This window comes from Pavona decussata, unplaced genomic scaffold (genome assembly GCF_977016875.1).
Source record: "Pavona decussata unplaced genomic scaffold, jaPavDecu1.1 SCAFFOLD_184, whole genome shotgun sequence".
Taxonomy (NCBI): Eukaryota; Metazoa; Cnidaria; class Anthozoa; order Scleractinia; family Agariciidae; genus Pavona; species Pavona decussata.
In genome coordinates, this window is record NW_028145593.1 from 1,527,845 (window position 1) to 1,554,555 (window position 26,711).

Genomic DNA, 26,711 nt, shown 5'->3' on the forward strand with positions numbered 1-26,711 from the left:
GAACTGGAAATTGAGCAAATAGAATTTTCCTCTATCCCGTCTTAAAACCTCTTTAAATTTCATTCAAATTTAGGTGTATCCCCCCCTTAACGTGAAGTACGATTCCCGTTTAATTATTAATCATTTTTCAAAAGATTTTTGCCCCTTCCGGTTTAGCAAACGCCACTACGATTGCTAAGGTTTCTGGTCTAAGCCGCAAACGTTTCAATTGTTGGTTTGTCAGCGGCTTTACTAATCATTGTATGCTCCTGATAAAGAAATTTTTCAATTCGGTCACGGTGATTTTCGTTTAGTGGACTGCCTTTTGCGTCTAAAATACGATGAACATGTTGTCAGGACTGAAAAGCAGACCTCTGCTAACTTCTTTAAAGGTAAAGTATATAGTTGAAGGATTTTGATCGCATCGAATGGACACAGCAGTTATTTAACATCCGATGATATCCGTTTTGATGTAGCTGTCGGGGTTAGCAAGGAGCGCCTTGAGGGCCTCTGGAAGTCGCGCTTTTCACTTTAAAATCGAAGGAAGACGTTCACAAGATGGCACATCAAAGGGACAGGTTAGTATTTTACCTTTTTAGCCTAATTTTTCTCCAGAAGATGTATATAGGTGGAAGGGTCGTGTCCGAAAACGTGTTTACATGACGTTTTGGTTATGCAATACGTGCGACTGTTACGTGTAGGTTGACATGTACAACTTGGCAAATGTAATTAAAACTTTGTAGCTTAAAATACCTTGGTTTTCCGAACGAAAATATTACGCCTGATCGGTTTTAGGATTTATATTTGTGTTTCAACATATTTTTCAAGCGTAATCGATCGTTTATCGTGTAACGAATTGCGTGATATTACACATTTACGATTTTGTCACGCAATTTGTTGAACTCATCTAAATGCCGCGTTTACACTAGAAAGTTTACTAAGGGTTACTTTTACTGAGTAAGTTATTTTGAAGTCATTTAAAAGGACTTAATTAACTGAGATAATCTGTCAAGAACGTTGGTGAAGAAGAAACAACCAGTTGCTGGGAGTAATACTTGATGCCGCTGTAAAAGTAATATTGCTTAGCATCAGGCAAGATCAGATCTTGAAAATAAACTGATTCAACCATTAATTTATCGGTTCAGCGATTGGCCTGGAGTAAAGAATATCAAGGATTGAGTTGACTTTCAGGTGAATTGAGCCTCGATACTCGACTTGATCCTCAATAATTTATTAATCTATTTCTTTTTCACAACTTTTGTGGACTCCCTGTGGTGCCATTTATTAAACCCATTTTGAAATGGGCAATTCCAGAAAATATCCATACCCAACAACGGACGGCTTCCATGTTTTAACCCCCCCTTGCCTTTGGAAATTCCAAAATGCGTTACCCCCCCATGCCCTCAGAATTCCATAATCGTGAACCCCCCCTACCCTTCAGAATTTCCGGTTTTTCTGGGAAGTACATTTTCGACTTAGCAACGCCTATATGAACAAACGAACATGAATTTATGCCTCCTCAGGGCTGGATCTAGCGGCGCTAGGCGACAAGCTTTACTCTTCAACGACAAGAAAAACCTACCGCTAGTGGCCAGGCTGTGAAAACTTCTTTTTAAGTCCGAATTTGGCTATAATAATAAACACCATTTACGGCAGTTTTACTCTTCTTTGTTTTCTTGTGCTGTTTTGACGTTTACAAAAGCAGAATAGCTCAAATCCAGACGGTTAAATCTTTCAGCGGTCAAATATACCGTCGAGTGTTGTTGCGTCCTTTTATACGTCATGTAGTGTGCACGAAAAGTGTTCTCAACCCATATGATTCATGTAGTGTACATGAAATGTATCATGATCTATCGGACGATCTATCGATGCTTGTCTTCTGCTTCCGCGGTCATACGTTCGTGGATAATTTTATTTACGAACTACAAAAGTCCACTACAATAGCGTTTTCAAGGAACTCACTCTACACTTTCTACCCCAGAAATCCCTCCTGTGGAATTCACCAGTGCCTTCGGATATCCAATCGTAAATACCCCCCCCCCCCCCCCCATGCCCTCAGAATTCCATAATCGTGAAGCCCCCCTCCCCTTCGGAAATCCTAAAAGCCGTCCGTGGTATGGGATGGATATTTTCTGGAATCGCCCAATCACTGGTGATCCTGGCAATCTGGTTGGCTATCAACAGTGTGATTTATTAAGGGATTGCACTATTTTTTGCTTTAAATTGTATCCGTTTTTACCCTATCAAAATGAAAATGAAATAATAACTAATCAAATTTCATGGCCTACAATATCTGCAATAGCCAATCAGATTGCAGAAATATATAGGGCAGTAAAAGTCATTTTGGGGGAAATTTTGACATTGACATTTCTATTTTTCCATTCGTTATTGTTGAATTTTGCAATTTAGCCATGCGACCACTTAGCTTTAGAAGTGAATAAATAAATATTAATATTGACAAATTGTGTGATTTCAAAATGGGTGTAATAAAGTGGTAATTGATTTTTATCTCATGCAATTTTGGTCAGAAATCATACTTGTGATTTCAAATTGAACTCGCGCTGCACGCTTGTTCCTTTTGAAATCACATGTATGATTTCAGACCAAATTGCACTCCACTCAGTTCAATTACTATTCTACTACATATGGTTTGGTATATGTTTCAATAGTTGTCAAGGGAATATCCTGTGATAGATCACACGTATGATGCTGTTGTTGTTGGTGCTGGAGGTGCCGGCTTGCGTGCAGCATTTGGACTTGCTCATGAGGGTTTCAAGACTGCCTGTATCACAAAGCTCTTCCCTACAAGATCACATACAGTTGCAGCACAGGTAAGCATTTAGCTCGTGACAAAAACGTATGATATTATTGTTTGTTGTCTTTTTATTCATGAATAAGTTTATGTGTGATGTATTGTTTGGTTGGCTGTTAGTTTTTGATGTTATTTGGTTGGTGCCATCAATGCTGTTAAGTAAACACCCTTTCCAATTTGACCTTGTTAAAATTAATATTGCGTTGTCTTCATGTCAGGGAGGAATTAATGCTGCACTGGGAAATATGGAACCTGATGACTGGCGCTGGCATATGTAAGTTTATAAGAAGCAAGATTATGTTGTACTGTACATAGATCACCTCCCCTCTACCCCGCATCCCTCAAACTGGAATTTAAGCTTCCCCACATTAGATAATAGAAAGCCCATCCCCCCACGATCTGTGACTCTAAATCTTTGTAATTGTAAGACCTCCCAGGTAACCTACAGTGTATTCAACAGGGGCTTTTTTGTTTTGTTCCTAAGCCATAGCTATAAAGCAATTGAGGCTGCGGTAATGAGACTTGGAGGGTGCATAATGTGTCCCAAACTGTTTCCTTTCAGGTCCACAAAGTGGTGGTGTTCTCTATCATAATATTTCAAAAGTTAGGAATATTCAAATTCAGTGTGGTACATGTACATGTACGTTGTCCCCTTGCCTGAATAGGGTTAAGCCAATATCTTTCTGTTTGAAGAAGGTTTACATGTACATGTATCTGCCAAATCAAACCAATTTTGAAATGTAAATTTCCCTTCTGTAGTAAGCCAACCAAAAAAAGTCATTTCCAGTTGTTATTGATGATGTTTGCAGGTATGATACAGTGAAAGGCAGTGATTGGCTTGGTGATCAAGATGCCATTCATTACATGACAGAGGAGGCACCCAAGTCAGTGATTGAGGTTTGTAATATTATTAGCTACTTGAACAGGTTTTCATGAAACCCTGCATCCCTTTCTTGTTTCAACAATTACCTTTAAAAGTTTTTTTGAGAAAAATTTGACCTTTCTTTCCTATCAGTAACCTAAAGACTATCTAGCAGAGTGGTATGGTTGCCTGGCACAGTAAAAGCTAAATGCAAGAATAAAATAATGCATGAGACGAAATGAATGGTACAATCAAAGTTCAACAACTTGAAGCATTGTAATCCAAGATGCAAAATCTGTACACAGCAACTCAGTAATATGAAAACAAATTAACTATGTTTTTGTTGAATATTATCTAACTTGTTCATTTATAAAATAAGTAGAATTATATTATTTAAATTGCATTTATGACTTTTTGGTAAAGAAGTCTTTAAAAGACTGACCATAATATACGGCAGATCTACAATCATTGAAAAAATGTTTTGGGAAGGTTACTCAACAAGGCAACAGAAAGTGGGTATGAAATAAAGACATCGGCACACTTATTACTTTTGTATGTTGAGACCTTTGTTTGTCGGTTCCCCCTCCCCCCTGCCCCCCTGTTCAATGTTGGATTCCCCACAATTCATATACTCGTAAAGATTCACTTTTGAAGCTCAACATTGAAACAGGGGAGGGGAGGAAGGTCGAATCGAAGTAGAACTTTGGAATCTTCCCAAGAATTTTTTTGTTGATTGTAGCCTTGGTTCATGGGAAGAAAGTGTTTAGACAGTTCTATAAAATAATATATGATGTAACACTAGTTTTATTGTTTTGTAACTTAAGTGTGTCACAGTGCGTCACACCTTTAATGGATGATAATTTCATTGTACTTTTATCATTTACAGCTTGAAAATTATGGCATGCCATTTAGTCGCACAGAGAAAGGCCAGATTTATCAACGTGCATTTGGTGGTCAGAGTTATAATTATGGCAAAGGTGGGCAGGCTCACAGGTGCTGTGCTGTTGCAGATAGGACAGGCCACTCCTTGCTTCATACTTTATATGGACAGGTTAGTACACAAACCAGCTGTAAAAGTGAGAGTCCACGGTTGTCAACGCTAATGGTTTTTCAGACTTTCCACTTGTACTAACTTGTACTGTATTTGACTCTATACTCTGCAGTTTGGTCTTCTCTATGAATATGAATGCAACATTAAGTTTCTTTTTTACATGGAAATGTTTTCTCAGTAATGCTTGTACGTAAACTATGGCTGTATTATTTGAATGTTTTTTTTTTCTGGAACTGCTCCAAAAATGTGATTAAATTGTACTTGTTTCAATATAATTTACAATAAATTATTTATAAATTAGTATTCACTGTGCGTTTATTAGGGGATATTCCACAAGGTTGAGTGGGATAATTGTTTTATTATTCAACACATTAATAGCAAAGCACAGTACGTACTGTTTTATAATTTGCAGAAAAGTTGTAGACGATCTCTTTTTTGCCATTTTTTCTCCCCGACACACAAAATTAAGTATATCTTTGTTGTATACCGCAAATTTTGAGTGCACCATGACCATATTTGGGCAGTGTTACAATGTGTTGAATAATAAGCACAAAATAGTTATCACATGTTACAGTCAACTCCCTTTATTGCAGACACCCTTGGGAGCGCAAATTAGTGTCCTTAATAGTGAGATTCCATAATAGCGGGAATTGTTTCAGTCAAACGACTGTAATTTATTTATGCTGGGATTTAGTTGCTGTCCATATTATCACAGTGTCTGTAATAGTGAGGTTTCCATAAGGCGAGAGTTGACTGTGTGTTGGCGGCGCAAAAACTAATCCAAGGAAGAAAACTAAATAATGTTACTCCTCTTTCTGTAGTCTCTGATGTACAACACAGAGTATTTTGTGGAGTATTTTGCTTTGGATCTGCTGATGGACAAAGGAAAGTGTGTTGGAGTGATTGCTTTGTGCCTTGAAGATGGCTCACTGCACAGATTTAGGGCCAAGAACACTGTCATAGCAACTGGGTAGGTAGACAAAATAATTATTATGACTATAATGACATCAATTAATTGATAAACAATCACTGCAGTTACACTGTATGTACACTCAGTGTTCAATCTAGAAATTAGTCAAAGTGGGCCAAATATCCCACATGGCATTTTAAATTGGGTCATTTCAAAAATGGTCTGGGTCAAGCTATGATATTGAAACTTTGAACAATTGACTTATCGAACTGACTTCTCCAGCTTAACCATCCTTATCCAGCCCGCCTTCATGCTTTTCAGGTTCAACTACCATTCTCTTAATTGAAGGGCTGGGAGCATAACCGACTTATGTCGAATTTCAGCCCGTTTTCCGAGTTTGCTCGGATTTGTCCGAATTTTTGCATGTGAACTTCAATTCGATTGAAAAACATTGTTCACTATTTTTTTCCGCCGATTTGTGTTTCATGTTAATGCCATTGGGAATTGTTACCATCTTCTAAAGAAAAATCGATAACATTGTAGTCACTATGGATGACCAAAAGGACAATGCATTGAGTATTAATATTTGTATTAAATAGGAACTTGTTGTCTTTGAACCACGGCACACGAAAGCGGTCTTTCTCGCGGGAGAAACGAAAAGAATTCTGTTACACTTTCATTTGATTGTTACAAACTACTACGTGCGTGACAGGAATGTAAGAAACGCACCTCAGATACAATACGTCATCAAAATGTCCGCACAGTTCTCGGCCACAGTTCTCACCACTAAAAAGTCATTTATATATGTTCGTTGGCAATGTTTTACCCTTGGCAGCGTGTAAATGCTTTGTTTATCATTAGATCGCCATGTTGAAATGCTTTCCTAAAGGTGTTTCACAGAGGAAATCTATTTTCCAACAGTTCTCACCCCATTACGTAAAAATAATTCAAAATTCAATTAGTTTCTTTATTGCGACATGGGCGAGAACTGTTGCCAAATTACTAAGACACACTTTTGCTGTGATCAAAAGGGGTAGAATAGAAGGGCAACAAATCGGTTTTTCATTGAGAGAAAAGTTTATCTCGAAACAAGCCATTTCCTTTTCTGCAACACGATTTGAATAAGCGAGAACTGAGGGCGAGAACTGTTACGCATTGAAAGAAAACAAGTTCTATGTCACGCACTGCGTGACTTACGGCCTTACTGGCTTTCAAGAGACCGGTCTTTGTATGAAATGCAGTTATTTTCCCTTACGGTTAAGTGAAAAGTTACAACCATGTTAATGAAATAATGTGACAGTGTTGCTTGAAGTTCGTTATGCTACTAGTTGGTTTTATCACCCCGAAAGGAAAACACAAAATTGGAACTAGCACTTTTTTGAAATCACGCGAAAGCTATTTGCGCCACACTTAACCTACGGCTAAAAAGAGTAACTTTCTTGACTTCGTTAATGCACAAAGCGAAAATATGCACCATAGGACTTGGTTGATCGAAAACCGTAACTTACATTCCAATGTTTCCACTTCCCAAATATGCACGGTTACCTTACAATAAGAACGCGCGGTCCGAGTCTTCTTAACCAACGAGCACGACGTGGACAACATCTCTAACAACATTAACCTTCCAAGCACGTTTACTAGTAAACAAGGAAACCACCACATTCCCCTCCCCCCCCCCCCCCAACTCAATGTTGTTTTCTGGGTCATGAACAGTCTCCTGGCAAGCATCACCTTCCAAATCAACATTGCATAAGAGGGAGGGGGGGGGGAGGGAGAAATAACTGTGGTAGAATTAAGAAGAAAGAAACAGTGAGTGAGTGGTTTCTACATCTGTTTTCGGTTGTCATTGCATAGGGGGAGGGAGTGGTAGAGAGAAGTAAAGTTCTGTGGTAGAATTACAAGAGAGAGAAATAGTAAGCAAGTGGTTTTTGCACTGTTGGTGTTTGGTTTTCTCAAGGAGTTTTGTACACGATTGTAAAACCGCGAAATGTTTTCAAAACCAGGGAGAGCAAAAATTGGGACAAGTGCAAGCGAAATCGTAAACTGGGCTAAAATTCGACATAAGGTGGTTATGCTCTCAGCTCTTCAATTGCGTTAAAATTAACTTAGCTTTATTGTCGTTTCATAATAAAACGTATACAAAATAATGAAGTCAAGAAATGAAGCGTGAATCGGTCGGCAAAGCTCCGCATGCAGAACTTCGAAATGTACACTCCAGGCTCTCTCGGAATTGCGTGGAATGCCTGACACAAAAACTGCTAGTAAGCTGCACTTAGTCTGAAATGCCAGTCATCAGCCCATCTACCTGTAAACCAAAAAATACATCCGATTTTAAGTCCCCCTCTAGTTTCATTTGTGTTACATTAGTTTTAATATTTTTCCAAATATTTCTGTTTTAAAGCTCAATTAAAAACCAGTAAATGAAAGCATATTTCAGGGTCTGAAATTAACTTTTTTAGGCAGGCGCCAAGTGGTGACTGAAATTTTTTTTTTCAGTCGCCATATGGAAAAATGTGGTCGCCAAAAAGTGTCAATAAAATTTTTCCTTCGCAGCGAAACACAAACCAAAATTTTTGGTTGCCAGATGGAAAATTCTAGTCGCCAATTTTTCCTTTAAGAATCAGAACGAAGAGAACACGTTTGGGGCTGCAATGCCGATTTATACACCTACCACTGAAAAACCACAACGAACGAATCGAATTCCGGCTATATACGCAGTTTCATAAGACTGCCAAATGTTTCAAGTCAACTTAATATCTTCTGTTGTCTCTACCTTTTGGAGAAGAAATAACCAGATTGAAAAACTGCCGTTTGGTTCTTTGCTCTGTGTTCAAAACGATCTTTCCTTTTCGCGTTCTGTCAAGACGATCGACGGATCGCCATATTGCTCGCACCAGGCCACAACCGTGCAGCATTTCTGCGAATCTTCGCCGCCTTTTTTTTTTTTTCAACGACTGCTCGAGCTGTGAAACGTGATAGATTTATAATGACAGGAAAATCAGTTTTATACTTCAAAAGCAGTAATAAGGTAAAAAGTAAGTGATCAATTGGCGGGCGGCTTTGAATATTAATTTTCTCGCGATTTGGCTGAAAATCAAAGTTATGGTTTGTATAATGATCGTGGCATGAAATAGTTAATCGCCCGCTGGCGACCAGTTGTGAAATTCTGGTCGCCAGTGCAAACTTTTTAGTCGCATTGGCGACCAGGAAAGCGCAATTTCGGACCCTGTATTTGATTAACACTGCTTTAGCTCGTTTCAAAACTGTTTTTTTATTGTGGTTATAAGCCCTTCTGGTTTTAAGCCTACCTAAAACCCCTTCATAGTTGTATAAGCCCAGGGCTTACATGTATAAGCGTCAGTTTACAGTATGGCAATGCTCTTTGTACTGGCCTTGGAAAATTTTTAGGAGATAATTATGTCAAGTGGATCATTGTTGGTTCGGTTCAGTTATCATAAAATGTCTCATTTTACTTTGTGGTGATTAACTGTTCCTGTGTGTGTTTTCAAAGTGGCTATGGTCGTGCATACTTCTCCTGTACATCAGCACACACTTGTACTGGTGATGGAACAGCTATGGTGGCGCGGGCTGGGCTGCCAAACCAAGATATGGAATTTGTACAGTTTCATCCAACAGGTGATTAATAATAGTCAATATAATTACATAATTATCTACTGTATGTTGTGGTTTATATACATGTAAAAACTTTCAAACCAGTTTATAATAATATTTATTTTCCTTTGTGCAGTATTCATTACCATAACCTGAGGCAAAAGGAAATAAGAATCAAATTGGTTTGAAAATTTTAACTCCCCCCCTCCCCCCCCCCAAAAAAAAAAAAAAAACAATTGAGTCACGACATATACCTTGTTATTAGCACAGGCTTTTAAAATTAATTTAAATTATTATTGACTGCCAAACAATTAAGGATTTAAATAATGAAAATAATTCATTGAATGTGCTGATTATGGATATACCCTAGATGTGAATCACAGGGTTGTATGTTGCTGGCAGTGTCTCAACAGAAATCTGTTTTCATGTTATTTCATTTTAAAACAGATTTTATTAATATATACATGATACAGATTGATTGATACGATATAGGTAGTACTGTATGGTGTGCTCTTAAATATTTTTGTAGACTATAAAAACGAATTTAGAAAAAATGATAACAAATTTTTCAGTATACACTGCAAATGTACATCATTTCTGACCTAATTTGTATTTATACATGCTAGAGAGAGTGCAGTGCACATGTAAAAGCTGGAAAGGAGATGATCATTATTCTTAACAATATTGTTTTGTAGGAATTTATGGTGCTGGTTGTCTTATTACTGAAGGAAGCCGTGGAGAGGGAGGTTATCTTATCAACAGCGAGGTACTGTTTGATGACTCAAAATACGGTTTATTTGTTATTCTCCCATCTCCCTCAGAGTGCAGTAACTGATAGCTCAACCTTACCATGTCACAGTTGAGGTCATTTTTTGTTTTGTTTTTTTCAAATGTATCTTTCATTTTGCATGGAATCTGAGAGTCATTTTCAAGAGTGATAACTGGGCAGGTTTTTTCCCTTGCAACTTTTTCTACTTTGGTGCGCTTCTTTTGTTTTGTTAACAATACATGTAGATACAACGTACCTGGTCATAACAAGATGTCCCTTTTCAAAGAATTTTCTTCATAGTTGTTGGCCAAAATGAGGTAAAGAAAACAAAGGGCGCCCAATGTATTGGACAACAGACTGTTGGTCACGTGCCAAGAATGTGGCATCTGAGCCAAATGAAAAATGAGCTACGGCTGTACACTGTAATGGTTGGCTCAGTTGGGAGAGCACTGGACTACCGTGTGAGAGGTTGTGGGTTCAAAGCCCAGCTGGACCAACACTCAGGGTCTTTAAATAACTGAGGAAAAAGAGCTGCCTTAGTTTGTAATGATGTCTGCAAATGGTGAGACTTTCTAGTCTTCTCTGGATAAGGATGATAAACCAGGTCCCATCTCAACCCTAATGTTCCTTATAAGCTGTGGGACGTTACAGAACCCACCCACTGTTCGAAAAGAGTAGGGGATGTGTATGTAGTCCCCAGTGTGGTGGTCTATCTCTATCTGTGATGTCTTCTGTCTTTCACATTTATGATTGGGGTGGGTGAGTGGGTGAGATCAATAATTATATCCAGACTGAAGGTGGCTGCTAGTGGCACCTTTACATGCTGACGCCCACTCTCACCCCAGAGAAGAATATTGTAACCCGTTATGAGACAATGTGATATGTGTAGTATATAAATACAGCTGTACATTACCAAATACATTACCATTACCATTAAATTAAGTGTGGCTCTTATTTCAGGGAGAACGTTTCATGGAAAGGTATGCGCCAACAGCCAAAGATCTGGCCTCCAGGGATGTAGTGTCAAGGTCGATGACAATTGAAATCAGAGAAGGAAGGTTAGTACAGGAGTATCTACATTTTCTATGTAGCAAGTGTTTGTAAAATCCAGTCTCCTCTCTAAGAACAAGTATTGAGCATTGGTTTTAAAAATGTGTATCCAGTGTTCAACCCAGTGCTTGCATGGGGGGGAGGGGGGGCTCCCATATAACAGAGGCAGGGGTGATTGTTGGAAATTTTGAAAAGAACCCCTAAAAGGTGCTAGAATTCTGTTTTGTGGGCGTGGTCCAAACAATAAATTATTGTTTTTTACCCCTAGGTGTTACCAAAATCAGTTGACTGATATTTATTTCTTCTTATAGTTTTCAGCTTAATATTAAACTACTTTTAAAAGGTACAGTGTACCACCATACCTCTGACCGAAGTCTTTGTAGATTTAAGTGCCCTATGGGGTACCAAACCACAAATTATTTTAACCCCCGAAAGATATGACAATTACCCCTGTCACTTGTCACTTAAATTATATGGGAGTTCTCACCCCCACCCCCCACTGCCGGCCTACTGTAGGTTAAATTAGTATTTCTAATTATAGAATAATTAGGGGTAGGGTGGGTGAGAGTAAGATGAGGAATAGGGAAGTGAAGTCACTGTCACCTGTAGCTTAGGTTAAGTTAGGTTGGCATTGGGATTATCCCCCAAAAAAACACAACCCAGCTTTTTCAGTTGGCAACTGATTAAAATTTGGTTTAGTACATTGTACGTGATTATTTCACCTTGATTATTGAATATCACCAGTCAAATTCAACAAGAGTTACATTCTGTACTTCAAACTCTTTTCCTTATAAAGCAATAGTTTCGTGTTTGCAAGGGGAGACCTGACTGTCTGTCGTAAGTGGTTTAGTTGATCAGGGGGTGTCATTAAGTTTTGAAGTAGGGGGGCACCTATGGGAGAGTAGCTGGGCAGAAAATTAAACTTGAAGTGAATTTCTTTATGTTCAGTTTGAAAGTAGGCAGGTACTGACTCTTGTGTATCCTGGTACTGGTACCCGGGTCCCGCCTTCTAATGAGAACCCTGGACTCAACTTGATGGATTATTATTATTTTTTTATCATCAATTTTAGGGGTGTTGGTCCTGATAAGGACCATGTCTACTTACAGCTCTCACACTTGCCGGCTGAGACTCTCAAGACACGTCTGCCTGGTATCTCCGAGACTGCCATGATCTTTGCTGGAGTCGACGTTACCCGTGACCCCATTCCTGTGATACCCACTGTACATTACAACATGGGAGGTATTCCTACCAACTACATGGGACAGGTACTAGAAAAGAGTTTATTTTCCAAACTGATAAATACCTCTTACTAACCGAGTTACTGTACAGTAAATTACATGCCAAAAAAATGAGGATTCGTAACTTACATGTACAGTACAGACTGAGAAAACAGGGTTGGTAAGATATTTATTATATCTCTGAAGGTTAATTGGGCGCATGGGAAAGGAAACTGGTTGAAGTCTAGTGGGCCGTTTAGTAGTAATGTAAACGGCATTTGAATATGCATGTAGAAAATGCGGTATATAAATACATTACCATTACCATTACAAGTAAAAATACATTAATTTGGTATGGACATGAAAAATCCTAATTCTTCAACTTCACCCACAGGCACTTACTTCAAAGGATGGGAAGGATGAAGTGGTACCAGGATTATGGGCTGCAGGAGAATCGGCATGTGCATCAGTTCACGGTGCCAACAGACTTGGCGCTAACTCTTTACTTGACCTGGTGGTGTTTGGAAGAGCTTGCGCCAATTTTATTGCAAAATTTAACAAGCCTTCTGAAGCCCTCCCTGAGCTTCCTGCTGTAAGTAGAGTAACTCTTTCATTGCTAAGCTTGATAATTTGTGTGTGTGAAGTAATTTAATGAAAGCAAACAGGGCTAAATGAAAATACTAAATTAATTACAGCTTTTCATTTCTTAATGCCATCACTTTAGAATTTACCCTCAGACTCAGTAAAAAGGTGGAAGCTTCTTCAGCATCATAAACAACATCACAGGACAATACTGCTCGGCAGCTTTCATTTGAAAGGTTACACCACTTAAAAAATAATTAGAACCAATGTGGACAGCATAATAAACAGCACCACGGGAAAGCACTGCTCAGTAGCTTTCATTTGAATGGGTGACACACTTTAGGATTTCAATTACAGACTCAAAAGTTAGAACCATCTTGCACAGCATGATAAAAAAATTATGGGTAGTACTTTTCTGTGTTAATATTTTTCCAGTAATAAATATTTTCTCTTGTGCATTCAGCATGCAGGGGAAGAGTCGGTCTCCAATTTGGATAAGATTCGTTATGCTAATGGAGGAACACCCACTGCTGATTTGAGACTGAACATGCAAAAGGTAACATGATACACTGTATTTGATCCCTTCTGATGAGAAGCCTGGTTCTTCTTTCAACTTATGTAACTCAATAAAATTATTGCCACTTACTCAGTTCCACGCAAAAGTGCAGTGTAGCAAGAGAAAAGCATTGAGAACTGTGTGGGTTTTAATGTTATACATGTATTTCATCTATTTATCCCACTTCCTTTACAAAAACCCACTTTTATTGAGCCCCCCTAGCTGTTTTCATGATGCAACAAGGTGAAAACTGTAGAAACTGTAGAAGCTGAAATATAAGTTTGGAAAGAAACATTTTGTTTGTTTTTTTGCCAAAAATTGAGAATTATTAATTAATCATTATAATTATAATTAATTAGTAATTGTAATTAATTTTCAACCTGAAAAAAAATTATAAAGTATTTTGGTTGCCACTCAAGTAGTCATTTAGACAATACAGGACAGACCCATGATAAACATGCCAAAATTTTGACTTGGAATTGTTTAATATGCCTCCTTCCTCTATATTAAGCCCTGGCAGTACAGTACTGGGGTTGCTTAAACCTGCATTTGACGTTGGCTTGCTTTGAAGTTGAATTATACGCCATTTTGTTCACCAACTATTGATGCCATTAACATGCCCTAACCTTCCCCTTGAGTTGTTGAAATTTCTGTATTGGAAATCACAACCTAACTTATCTAAAGGCTTCAATTGATTGACGTATTTTTTTACTGTGGTTGTTTTCAGACCATGCAGACTCATGCTGCTGTGTTCAGAACCGGATCAGTGTTGTCTGAGGGTTGTCAGAAAATTGATGAGATTTACAACCAGACTGAAGACCTTAAGGTACCATTTTGATTTCTCTCACTATCATGCCATCATTTCATAAATTTGTGCCTGGGTGGGGTACATGTAGGTTGTTTAGGTGTGGAAAGACTTTGGAGAAGTTGGGCACGCATTTTGCAAGCATGATTGAGCTTGTTAAACTTCAATTATAGCAATTTTTCTTATTTGCTTGATCAAATGTTAATTTTGTTCTCACACGAAATTCGAAAATCCCTGCGTTTGAGGCCTATGTCAAAGTTCTCTTCCGGTTGGGTACAATACCGTGCAAGACGGGAGACTGGTAAGGCTGTGACGTCAATAAAGGAAGACTTAGTTACAGCCAGACTATCCCCACTCTCCCGTTTTGTGACCAAAATGGTCAAAATCTATGACCCTATTCAACTCTGTAATCCCCAGTATCAACACGCACATTCTCCTAACTTTCTATATAATTTCATATGATATCAGTCGGGAGAATTTGCTTCAGCATCAACCCATTGAATCTTTGGTTATCATTTCCGTACATTTTTTATCGAGTAGTAATGTTTGAAGGAGAAAATAAATGCTCGTCAAGGCTGTTGCCTAAGAACAATTTCAAGGAACCCACAAGGCCAAAAGCTGAGGAATTAGGAGCCCAACAAGTGAAGTGTTAGGTTCCGCTGCAAATGATTTAGGCGCCCCAGGCTACTGAGCTTCAGCCTTGCTCGTCAAGTTTTTCAAGTTTTCCAAGTTTTATTTATTCACAACAGAACCTTAAGTTATAGCTAGGCTGGCTTGCAAATAGCGAAGAGCTAATCGCGGCAAGCCAGACTGTACACAAAATAATTTGTTTTGTCCCATACATTATTCCTAATCGAACACTTCTTGATATTTATGAGTCTCTCATTGCTCCTTATATAACGTATGGATTGACTTCTTGGGGAAGAAGTCTTCTTGTCACTATTGGGACTTACTAAAAACAACTTTTGGGACTTACAGGGTTAAGGCCATCATTGCTAGAACACAACGGTTGCGGACGACACATGCCTCTTCAGGCTTGTATACGGGAGAATATCCCCGTCACCCTCCACCCAGAAGTGACAGTTGCGCTTACATGCATCACACCTTGTTTTGCAGCTTTTTGATCGTGGTTTGGTGTGGAACACCGATTTAATAGAAACATTGGAACTGCAGAACCTTTTAATCAACTGCAAACAGACTCTGTATGGTGCCGAGGCTCGCAAGGAAAGCCGTGGTGCGCATGCTCGCGAGGACTTTAAGGTACACCACAAACTCGTTCTGAAAACCTGCATACATTAAGTGCTGACCTCACGAAACACTTCCTCTGGGACAGCATACATCCAGTTCTTTGTCAAGTCAGCAATGTTTCCATTGATTTGATTTACTATTTAAACAGCAAACAGATAAAAAAAAACTGTGGTGCTGTGTTGATGGGGAGTGAAAACCAACATTAGTTTATCAGCTAAGTTGATTTCATACTTTACTTTTACAGGAGCGAAGTGACGAGTACGATTACTCCAAACCACTGGAGGGTCAAACGAAGCGACCATTTGATCAGCACTGGAGGAAACACACCCTAGCCTGGACCGATCAAAATACGGGCAAGGTAGGTCAGCTATAGCTTGTTTCTCAAATTCTTAGAACATCTGTCGTCATTTCTCTTGGAAACTCAGATTGGCCGGCACATTGCACCTCAGCAAGGTGCTGGCACCCCCCCCCCCCCCCCCCCCTTTCTTTGTTGGACATCAGAGGAAATTTGGGATGCGTTGTTGTCCGTGGGGGAACCTACGCACAGGAACAGGACAAATCCTAAAGTAGGGACAGTCAACAGAAACTTGTCCATTTAGCTCATTGTCAAACCTTCCCAAGAAAAATTGTCGCAGATATTTTTTTCGGGGTTGGGGGGAGAAGGGCGTTAAGCGGGCACGTTTTATTATTCTCCATCCTCCCCCCCCCCCCCCCCCAACCCCCACTCTCGCCGTAAAAGAAGGTCCCGTTTAACTCGTCACTAATGCCATTTTGTTTGGCCTTTTGTTCCACTTAGGTCACACTGAATTACCGCGCTGTCATTGACGAAACACTGGATCAAAAGGACTGCGCCACCGTCCCCCCTGCTGTGCGTTCATACTAGCCAGTGATCCAGAAACATTTCCGGGGGGAGAAGGGAGTGACCGCTTTCGGTTGTTCTTGACAGATATAAGTTTTCAATTGTAAAAACGCAGAACATGCTTGGGTAATGACGGGAAAGTGTTCCTGTCGAGTATGATCCCGCGAGCACGCTTGCTTTAGTTGGTTTTTGGAAGCGTTGTTCACGAACCAGAGAGGAAAATAATTTGCTCGCTGACTAAGAGAAAACCTAACCAAGCGAGCCTGTGGGCAAGCTGGTCGAGTGAGGGAACAGCATTTACGAAGTGTAGGTGTTCTTTACAAATATGTTGATTTGCTCGAGCTTTGTTTTGTGATTTTTACTTCGATCTTTGCGAGCCTCAATAATGAAATAACGAACAAACAAGGTTTCAGGGCAGTGACTTTTTTTTTCACACAAATACAAACACTGAGAACCCAAAACGCTAGCACTGTTTTGATCCTTGATGTTAAGTGGCATACAGTGTGTGGACTCTTGTGCGTACACTGTACTAGTGTTTTCCTTTTGTCAAGTGAAAATCACCCCTTCGAACTACGTTTTATTTAAAAGATGCGCATATCTTAAGGTAGGGATACCCTCACGAAGTTTCCTTCGTTAAGTCACTCTGCTATTGTGTTGTGATTTTCAGGAGCCAAATTTTCAAAGCCCTGCGTAGTTGAGGTCTATCCTTAGTATTGGTTTTTGACAATAGCCTATTGTTATGTCAACACTGGCTATTGTCAAACAATACTTAGGATACATGTACAGTTAGGATGGTTCGTGAATCTGGTCTTATGCCTGCAAACCAAATTAAATTTAAAAATGCTCATAATGTCGCATTTTCACTTTGTTTCGTGTATCCCTTCAATTTTGTTAAGGTGGTCTTTTAGTCTCTTTTCTGATTTTGTTATATCAGGCAATCACTTTGGAAATCACTCGGTGACGAACCCAAATCCTCTGTCTTTCCTTTATGCCTTTTCAATCCTTTAGCTCAATGCGCCATTTTTAAGGAACATCAACTTGTAGAAAACATTGCTATATTTTCCAAGGTTATTCCGATCACACATTTCCTACCGTTAAATTTATGTGTGAATCGTTGTAATAGCGTTAATTATTTCCGCTGACTAATTTCAAGTACTTATAAAAAAAAAATTAATCTTGTTCTGTATTTACAGAACTCGGATGTAAAGAAAGTCACGACTAATTAATAACCGACTGATGTTTAGTGTCTGTACAAAGATCCTATTGTTTGGTAAATGGACAAAATAAAAACACTTAACTAAGAGAATTGGTCTGTTTTGTTTCGTCTGGAGACATTCCTTCCGTCTTAAACTCTTCCGGCTCACCAGTTGTCGAGTAAAAAAATTGTTGTTTCCAGAACCTTGCGGAATTTTTAATTTTTTTTTTTTTTCGCGAAAGGCTCAGTCTCGTATCCAGAGTCCTCTAGCTCTTAGGCTGGCGGCTGGTAGCCAGAAGTGAATCTGGCGACCTGAATTTTTTTTACCGCAGGATTTCTGAGTTAGAGCAATGCAAGCCGTTACGAGACAGCCAATCAAATAATTTGTTTTCTCCGATTTCCCTAGAGGCTTTCCTGACGATCAACCGCTGGGCAAACAGTCTGAGGACTCTGGGTACGAGATTGAACGGTCTCGTACCCAGAGTCCTTAGGCTCATTCATTCACCAGGCTGGAAATATGCCATCAAATTTATTTCAATAAATTTCCAGTTCCCCAGAGTCTCTCCTGGTTACTAACCACTAGCCAAAGAGCCTGAGGGCTCTAGATACCAGATAGGAGATTGAATGGAGAACTTCCGTACGATTCAACGGCTTGCTAAAAAATAGTTGGCGCTTGGGAAGATCTTTTCTCCGTATGAAAGATTGGTGCCTCTGAAGTTCTGGCCCACGCGCGCTTGTGCTCTCGCTCGACTACTATCTCTTTCAACTCGGGAATATTTTTTGTCCTCCAGTCAGCCCTTCCCCACATTGACCGTCTTCACGTATTTAAGTTACCGTCTCCATCATCCACGGATCAAAATCCATGAAGGAAGTGTTGCTATGTCGAGAACTAAAGACAAGTACAACATCAGGCGAAGAGACACCTACCCCTCCCCCCCGTCCAAAAAGCACCACTCTTCCGACATATTTATCACACCTTAAAATGTTGGTCAAACATCCTCTAACATGCCGGTTGAGCCAACTAAATGTTGTTGAGCAATGTTAAAAAGTTAATCGGGGCTTAACTGAAGGCCTCCCTTGATGGGTACCAGAGGCTTGTTCTCGCATGCCGCGAGAAAACTCGGGATCGGTCGGAGACTGTCCGACGCCACGAGCGGTCGAAGTACACCCAACGAGAACATTCTAAAACAAAAATACTTTAAACGCTGTTTTCTGTGATACTCAGACTAGACTGTCTTCCACCCTTTCGAAAAAATATTTGTTTAAGCTACTACAGATTGATATGTTCGGATGCTTTAGCAGAAAATTTAAGCTGCGGAAACTTGTTTCAGGAAATGGAATCTTATATCCCGGAGGCTGGGGGGCACTCGTCGTCTCGCTAAGGCGGAGTAAATTTCGGATTTTGGTCTCACATAGGGTGTTCTGGGCAAAACGCCATTATATTTGGCTGTGAAGGTCTCGTTTAGAGTTGCACGCGAAGAGACATAAAAATATATATTTTTCAGTGTTTTAAAATGGTCTCCTTTAGGGTCAAAAAAGCTGAGGCCACGCCCAGATTGGTCTCCTTTAGGGGTTTAATTCAAAATTTGCGACGAGCATCTACTCCCCTGTCATAAGAGAGTCCCCTCCCCGGGCTTATTTCCAGAATTTTAATACTAGCTGTTGTTCAAGTTTTGTTTTGTTTTGTTTTGTTTGTTTTTTTCGATAATACTGGTCGACCTTTATTTTTTTCCGCATTTTTAACGACATTTTTTACCCCTCTGGAAATGAAAGGATCGAATTTGTTTTCCAGCGTTACGAATTTTTGAGCTGACATTTCGCTGAAGGAAACATGTGCTGTAGATTTTCTTTGCGACTAAATCGGAATTTCAGAAACGATCAATCCGAACAGAACTGAAAAGTTGGTCTCCCTGGTTACACCACGCGCGCGCACAAATGATTCCACTGATGTAACAAAGGACGAGTTCAGCCACTGCCTGTGAACAAGGGACATTCGTCTGTCAGTGAAAAAAAAATTGCTACAGTTGATACAAGGAAAACACAAGGAGAAAAACTGAACATACAGATGGAAACTAATTATTCAGGTTAGTTGGAGTTCGTTAACTTCTCTTTTCATATATGTTCTCCACATCTGTTGAAGTCTGGCGTGATATTATTAATTCAGATTTTTGCTGGTCGGAGTACAGTGAATCACAGGAGCTAGAAATAATGATGGACGCCATATAAATTTATAGATCCGGTGTGAACAATGTGTCAATTGGGTGCTAAACATCTGTTTTCTTCAAAGAAAAAAAAAAGACAGAGCTCTTCATCTTACCATGTCTTATCACATCAGCTCCTCCACCTTCATTACCGGAAACGAAACTCCAACTCGCGGAATTAAACTGAAATGTGAAATGTACAGAAGTTCCATCCATATAACCACGGGCAACCCCTAGCTCGCGTTACTGGAAGGCCTGTAATGATCAATTTCTTGACCTTTTAGTGCAAGCGGTACCTAACCCCTCACTGACCCCCGGTCCAAAAAGACAAAAAAAAAAAAAAAAAAAGCTCGGTCTAGATAGGGTTAAACGCGTTATACGACTTTTTATGAAGAATGAAATGATGCCGATTAAACTTTTAAGAATAGGCCTTATCACGGTTTTCGACGCCATTTTGACGAGTAGGCAAACAGGCTCGAAATAACAGTGTTTGTATGGAAATCCGATGTCAAATAATTTTCATAAAACATCACTTCTGAAAAATTCATGAATTGGAACTTTAGGCACTAGGAAAAGGATTTTAAGAAAAAAAATTGGAGGGATGTAGCTGTGTCAGAAAGCGTCCAGTCGTGTTTTGAACTTTCCATACATTTGTCTGTAAAGCGAACCAGCCGTAAACTGCTACTAAAAATAGTTAACGGGAAAAAAATACAGGGAAATGTATGGAAAGTTCAAAACACGACTGGACGCTTTCTGGCACATCCTCCATTTTTTTTTTCTTAAAATCCTTTTCTTAGAGCCAAAAGTTTCCAATTCATGAATTTTTCAGAAGCGATGTTTTATGAAAATTATTTGACATCGGATTTCCATACAAATACTGTTCAGTTTCAAGCCTGTTTGCCTACTCTTCAAAATGGCGTCGAAAACCGTGATAAGGCCTATTCTAGTCAACTCTCTCGTAAGCGACCATCCTTGGGGCACGACGAAGGGGTCGCTTACCGGAGGCGAGCCTAATGCTGGGCTAACAACAACCATATATGACCCTTTGACTCCATTGAGCCAAATGTTTTTGTCAGTCTTAGAGTCAGAGGTCTGCTGCAGTGAAAAGTGTAATGGACAACTGAATCTTGAACTTCAAGAGGGTGGCCATATTGAAACACCCTCTTAACTCAGCTGACATCAAATTTTCGCGGTGGCACTATATCAGGCTCCAGTTGTTCAAAGGCCGGATAACTTTAACCTGTGGATAAGTCACTATCCGACAGTTTCAATCTGTGTAAAGATTTCAGTATTAGTGCTCTTGTACAAGCCAATATGCACACTCTAACCACAGTTAAGTTTGGGAGTGTACGAAAACCTTGGACAACGTTTAACGTGAAGTATATTTGAGACCCTGAATAATGCCTTATCCAGCGGATAAAGTTATCCGTCCTTTGAACAACTGGGGCCATTTAAAACTACCTTTCTACCAAATTTCAGGGGCACCCAACGAGAGTTTTCTCTCAGATCCTTTGAAACGCTATTTTAGGCTATCTGGAGTGCCTTTAAAACTCTGTAGGTCCATTTAAAGCTGCGTTATAATATTTTTATCTGTTCGGTCATTCTAGGGGAACTTGAGTCTTTTCGAAATTACTAGGGCATTTTTGTCCATTTCCCGGAAAACCTTAGGTCTTATTTCCTTTCCGAAAATCTTAGCTGACCTTTTTTCGGTACCAGAAACGACATTTTTATCAATACGAAAACACCAGGCCTTAAATATCCCATATCACGAAAGTTCGAGGCGAAAATTACCTTTAGAAAATTGTAGGGGATTAAGGGCCTTCCGAACAGATAATTTACCGACACAATCCGTTGGGTGCCCCTGAAATTTCGCGAGAAAGTATTAAAACAATTCTAGCGCACATCCGCTCCACTTGTCTTCAGTGAAAATGGAGTGAGAGATCTGGGTACGAGACAAGGTTGCGTTTGAAAAAAGAAGATGGCGTCGCTCGTAAAAATGGCGATTGTTCCGGCTTCGATCGAACGAATCTTGCGAACATTTCATAGCGTCTGATGTCATTTGTGCTTCCGTTTGGGAACGTTTTTAACGGATCTTGTTAAGGGGATTCAATGGCATCAAACAATCCAGGTTTCTGCCCATGTCGTTTGGCAGATGTTTTGTTAATTCCTGGTTTATTCGCATTTGTAAAAGACACAACGATTTTAAATCTACCGTTTCTACTTTCTGTTTCAGCAAATCGCGTCGGTGGAGACTTCGCACCGCCTAAAAGACCAAATTTCGGAACAGTGGGCAAAGCAATCGCCCTAAGAACTAACTTCTTCCAAGTTAAACTTCCCAAAGGAGATATTCATCATTACGATCTTTCGATTGCTCCTGACAAATGCCCTCGTCGCGTGAATCGAGATGTTGTGGAGGCAATGGTGAGCACTTATCACAAAGTTTTTGGCGGACAAAGACCAGTGTTTGATGGAAGAAAGAACCTGTACAGTAGTAGAGCATTACCTATCGGTCGAAAACCGGTAAGTGTCTGTTTATAATAGAACGAAAGATCTTTTTTTATGCCGGCCATCCTTAGTATTTTATTGTACCCGATGGTGCATGTCATGCCCTATGTTATATTTAAGAGCGTGACTCTGTTGCGTCCCAGCTTTGTTTTGAATTAAGCTCTCGGATTAACTTTTCAATCGCTGAGGATGGTAAAATTGTAGAATTGTTCTTGACCTTATGAGTGGATCAAAACCTTAGGTAATTTTTTCGCTTTCTCTTTTGCCATTTCTTTCAGTTTTTATTATTGATATTCCCACCTGTAAGTCTATTCAAACAATGCCATGTCAACATCAGCTATATAAGTTGGTAATTTTTATTAGAACTTAAGGTCGTGGTTGAAGAACAAATTTCAAACGTGACCTTCAGTCATATCAGAGGAGGTATACTCGAGGGTGAATTGCAAAAACATCATCAGTCAGTAGACTAAATGAAAAGTTCCTTAGAGGCTATTTTTTTTAAGTTTTAGAATGTACAATAAGGTTTGCTATGTTACCTCATTCTTAAAAGCAGAATGTAATGTTGATCAAAATTGATCATCAAAAAGCTTGTTGATGATGTGATACAGTCGACTCCCGATAACTTGAACCTTCAAGGGAAATTGAAAAAGGTTCGAGTTATCGGGAGTTCGAGTTATCGAGGGTAAAATTATATAGAAAATGGCCTGTTTTGAAAGGAAAATTGGTTCGAGTTAGCGCGAGGTTCGAGTTAGCGAGGGTTCGAGTTATCGGGAGTCAACTGTAGTTGTCAAATGTTTCTTAATAATATTATTGTTAATCAATAAAATTGTAAATAAGGCCATCCCAATAAAATGTTTTGTTTCCCATCGCCCGACCAACCCATTTCTTTTGAAAAAGTAAAACAAAAAATTTCCAGATTTGCTAGTCAAAGAAGCAAATACTTTAATTTACAAGCACACGATCTTGTTTTAGTAACAACAATTGGTATGATGTGATGTCCTTGTCGTTAATTCACATCGATCGATACTACGAATAACGAACGAAAAGACCAAGTGTTCGAGTTGACTTTCTAACCAGGCTTTCTTACTTAGCAGCCCGGCCTTCTCTGAAAACCAGACCCTTTCAAGTGTTCATTTGTTTTTTTCTTTTTGCCCGACCGACCGACCCACCATCACAAGAGATGGGGCGATGGGAAACGAAACATTTTATTGGGATGGCCTAAAAGATAATTGGGGGATTTTAAGGACCAACTATTGATTTCTATCATTATATATTACACTGTATGGATGCACCTTTAGCGCTGAAGACAATTTTCATTGCTACTTTTAAACTACGGCAAAACATACTAGCAAGATCAACTTTTTCTAGAACTAGTGGAAGTGGAAAACAAACAAAAAACAAAAACAAAAAAAAAATGACAAAGTGTGGTGGTGTAATGGATGGGCTGTGAGTGGAAATGACTTTTCTGGCATTTGTTTCATTTTCTGAGAAAAGGGTGTCTGCAAACCCATCTTGACAGGTGAAACAAAAGGTGGTACATCTGCTCTTGGAGGATATGTAGTGGATAGCGCCTTATAGATGTACAGTACCTTCTGATGGGAAGGCTTGGTTGACCTCTATGTTTTTGTGTTGTCATCCCATATGAATGAGTGGGTATTGGAAAACTGTTAACCCTTTAACCGCTAAGATCAAAGAACAAATTCTCCTATCTTGTCCCCACACAGTACTCTTCTTATATTTAATATAAGAGTACCAGGGAGAAGTTATTAAAATACAAGAAAATTCACCTTGGGTGATCACATCCTTAATTCTCTAGAAGGCACTCTTTGTTGCTTCATGTTATGAAACCAGAGTAAAGCCCTAACGTGCATAATTACCTGTCTGCACCCCTGACACACATAGAAAAATTATAGCTCGTGGATTACTGGGATTAAAATCCAATAATTAATGTTTGTTTATTTTTAGGTGGATTTCCAGGTTACACTTCCAACTGAAAACAGCAAGGACAAAACCTTCAAAGTATGAATGATACTTAGTTTGATATTACAATTGTTATATAATACCTAGACTTTCGCTTCTTTTAACAAAACGAGCACCGTGATTGGTTGATTCTTGGTCACATGCCCCTAATCAAATACAAATGTATCCCGACCGCGATACAATTCCGCAGTTGTTGCCCTCTCAGTTGTTTGTTTTGCTGTGATTGTTGAAGGGAAAGTCAAAATATATAACAGAGCACTTAATGTATGGTCCCTCGGGAAACTAGTTAGTTTTGTTTTCCCTCGGAACCATACATCAAGTGTATAATATTGGTAACCTTTGCAGCAGCTTAAAGTGCCCCTAAACCTTCAATTTGTTTTCTTTTGGTACAGTGTAGATTTCCATATCTGTGAAGAACTCATTTTCAAAAAATTTTTTTAGAAATACTGAATCCTTTTTTTTTTACGAGCGTTTAGAAAAAGTGCTGAAATTTTTAAATTTTTGCGCGCTTTAAGCCCCGCTGGACAAATTTTTGTCTCGTGGGCTCATTAGGAACAAGCCAACGAGAAGCGTCCGATATTTGACAGTTTCTTACCTGTGATGTAAGAAAAGGACACCATTCCAAAGCACAAAGCATTGAAAGTATGGATCCTTGAAAGTATATTGCAATTGAAGATTATTGGTATGAAATATGTCCTCTTCCGAAGAGTTTTCCGACACAAGTGGCGAAGAGTATCTTTCAGACGATTCAGAATGCCTTGACTTTGAAGAAATAGAGACGGCAGACTTCAGGCCTCGGATCGTTATCAGAAGGAATCTTATGCAAGCTGATTCCTTTCTCTACATTTCGAGAGTTGCTGCATCCAAAAACCACACATTTTTCAACCATTTTCTCTGTTTACAATTGAAGCATTACCGCGAATCTTCAGATATTTTTGCACGATGTCCTTTTCTTACGTTTCGCTCCATATTTGGACTTATTTGGCCGAGTGGGGGACTAATGTGAACGATGGGTGAAAATATCGACAAGACTGCCTTCACTTCTAGCGCTCGTAAAAAAAAGGATTCAATATTTCTCAAAAAATTTTTCGAAAATGAGTTCTTGAAAGATATGGAAATCTACCAAAAGAAAACAAATTGTAGGGTTAGGGGCACTTTAAGTTGTAACTTGGAGTGCTGGCTAACAAAGAAAAAAATAATGTTTACAGTGTTGCTTAATAATTTATTGTAAATCTTAGAGTTTACTGTGCCTTTCAATAATATGCACACTCTGAAGTTCAAGATTCAGTTGACCATTACACTTTTCACTGCAGCAGACCTCTGACTCTAAGAAAACAAAAACATTTGGCTCAATGGAGTCAAAGGGTCGTATATGGTTGTGTGCTGTGAATGGCTGATTTCAATCCACTTTGTCTGTTTCCTTTTTTTTTTTTTTTAATGAGGTCAGCCAGTTGTTGCCGTAATTTTGATTGATAGCAGTAAAATGCATAATCGTTAGTTGGGGTAAAGTTCAGAGTCCATATGTTACTGAGAGGTGCAGTAACAAGATTTTTAATCGTAATTAAAATGTCAAAATTTAGGTGACCGTCAAATGGGTTGCACAAGTCAGCTTATTTGCGCTGGAACAGGCCCTAGAAGGAAAATACAATCAGATTCCATTTGAGACTATCCAGGCACTGGATGTTGTTCTGCGGCATTTGCCATCCATGACGTACACCTCAGTGGGAAGATCTTTCTTCTCTCCGCCAGAAGGCTATTACCATCCTCTGGAGAGTGGGCGTGAGGTGTGGTTTGGCTTTCATCAGAGCGTCAGGCCATCACAGTGGAAAATGATGCTGAACATTGATGGTAAGTGGAATATACAATCATGTATTGTACAGTAGTAACTAGGGAGTTTAAGAAGCTACTCAGCGACGGCGACAAGAATGCTACATAACAATCGGATTTAATGAGAAAAACAAACGCCCTGCACAATATCTTGGTACATTTCTTCGCCATAGTCTCGGCCAAACAACAATGTGAAATTACCAAATTCAAGGTTTTGTGGAGAACGTGAGCACATGATGATACATTTTTCATTCTCTGACTCAACTTGAATACCGTTCCCATCTGTTCTGTTGCTGGATAGTTCAGCCACATTATACAAGTTGAGCAAATTGTAATAATCACGAAGTAATACAAGCAACACAAACTTATATTTTCAAGTGACGTTTTCATTTGTGTTGCTGTCATGGTTCCTTAAAGTCCCTAGTTTATCATGTACATGTATTTTACATGTTATGTATGTATGAATTATGTATCAATTACATACAATGTAATAAGAATGTTTCCTTGTGTACTGCCAAGAACCGGCATTTAGAGTATTACTATTAATATTAATAATCCCCTTGAGAACATAATTTATATACATTCAGGATGATCTGTGGGCTTGGAAGTCAACTTGTTTGAAGTACAATATGATTAAGCGCGTGGACTAGAAATCCTTCTAATTTTGTCTCAGTTCCTAACGTTAAGAAC

The 26,711-nt window shown here is 39.2% G+C and overlaps 2 protein-coding genes and 1 long non-coding RNA gene across 5 annotated transcripts in view; 2 read left to right on the top strand and 1 right to left on the bottom strand.

The window, feature by feature from the left end:
* Positions 1–216: 216 nt before the first annotated feature.
* Positions 217–17,619, top strand: LOC146462859 (succinate dehydrogenase [ubiquinone] flavoprotein subunit, mitochondrial-like). Of its 2 annotated transcripts, none has more exons than XM_085085025.1 (17): positions 217–371; positions 456–557; positions 2,649–2,810; positions 3,010–3,065; positions 3,601–3,688; positions 4,540–4,704; positions 5,526–5,674; positions 9,126–9,250; positions 9,922–9,992; positions 10,956–11,053; positions 12,116–12,311; positions 12,658–12,855; positions 13,309–13,401; positions 14,129–14,227; positions 15,323–15,466; positions 15,699–15,812; positions 16,251–17,619. In XM_085085025.1, the coding sequence occupies exons 1-17, from the start codon at positions 321–323 to the stop codon at positions 16,335–16,337; spliced, it is 1,998 nt and encodes a 665-aa protein (XP_084941151.1). In that variant the 5' UTR covers positions 217–320; the 3' UTR covers positions 16,338–17,619. The 2 variants fall into 2 exon arrangements, with proteins under 2 accessions (XP_084941151.1, XP_084941152.1); XM_085085026.1 differs by having other exon boundaries at positions 251–376; positions 473–557.
* On the bottom strand, positions 17,370–19,998 carry LOC146462860 (uncharacterized). Its single transcript, XR_014857032.1, has 2 exons — positions 19,826–19,998; positions 17,370–18,397 (listed from the first exon to the last, which is right to left on the bottom strand). It is a non-coding gene; the product is annotated as an uncharacterized LOC146462860 (long non-coding RNA).
* Positions 19,443–26,711, top strand: part of LOC146462861 (protein argonaute-2-like) — a 28,886-nt gene continuing 21,617 nt past the window's right edge. The window contains exons 1-4 of one of the 2 annotated variants that reach the window (XM_085085004.1): positions 19,443–19,592; positions 21,943–22,229; positions 24,180–24,233; positions 25,775–26,042. In XM_085085004.1, the coding sequence (XP_084941130.1) occupies positions 19,574–19,592; positions 21,943–22,229; positions 24,180–24,233; positions 25,775–26,042 (628 nt within the window). In that variant the 5' untranslated portion in view covers positions 19,443–19,573. Of the gene's footprint in view, positions 19,593–21,650; positions 21,838–21,942; positions 22,230–24,179; positions 24,234–25,774; positions 26,043–26,711 lie in introns of those variants that run through there. The other variant, XM_085085003.1, reaches the window with a different exon arrangement.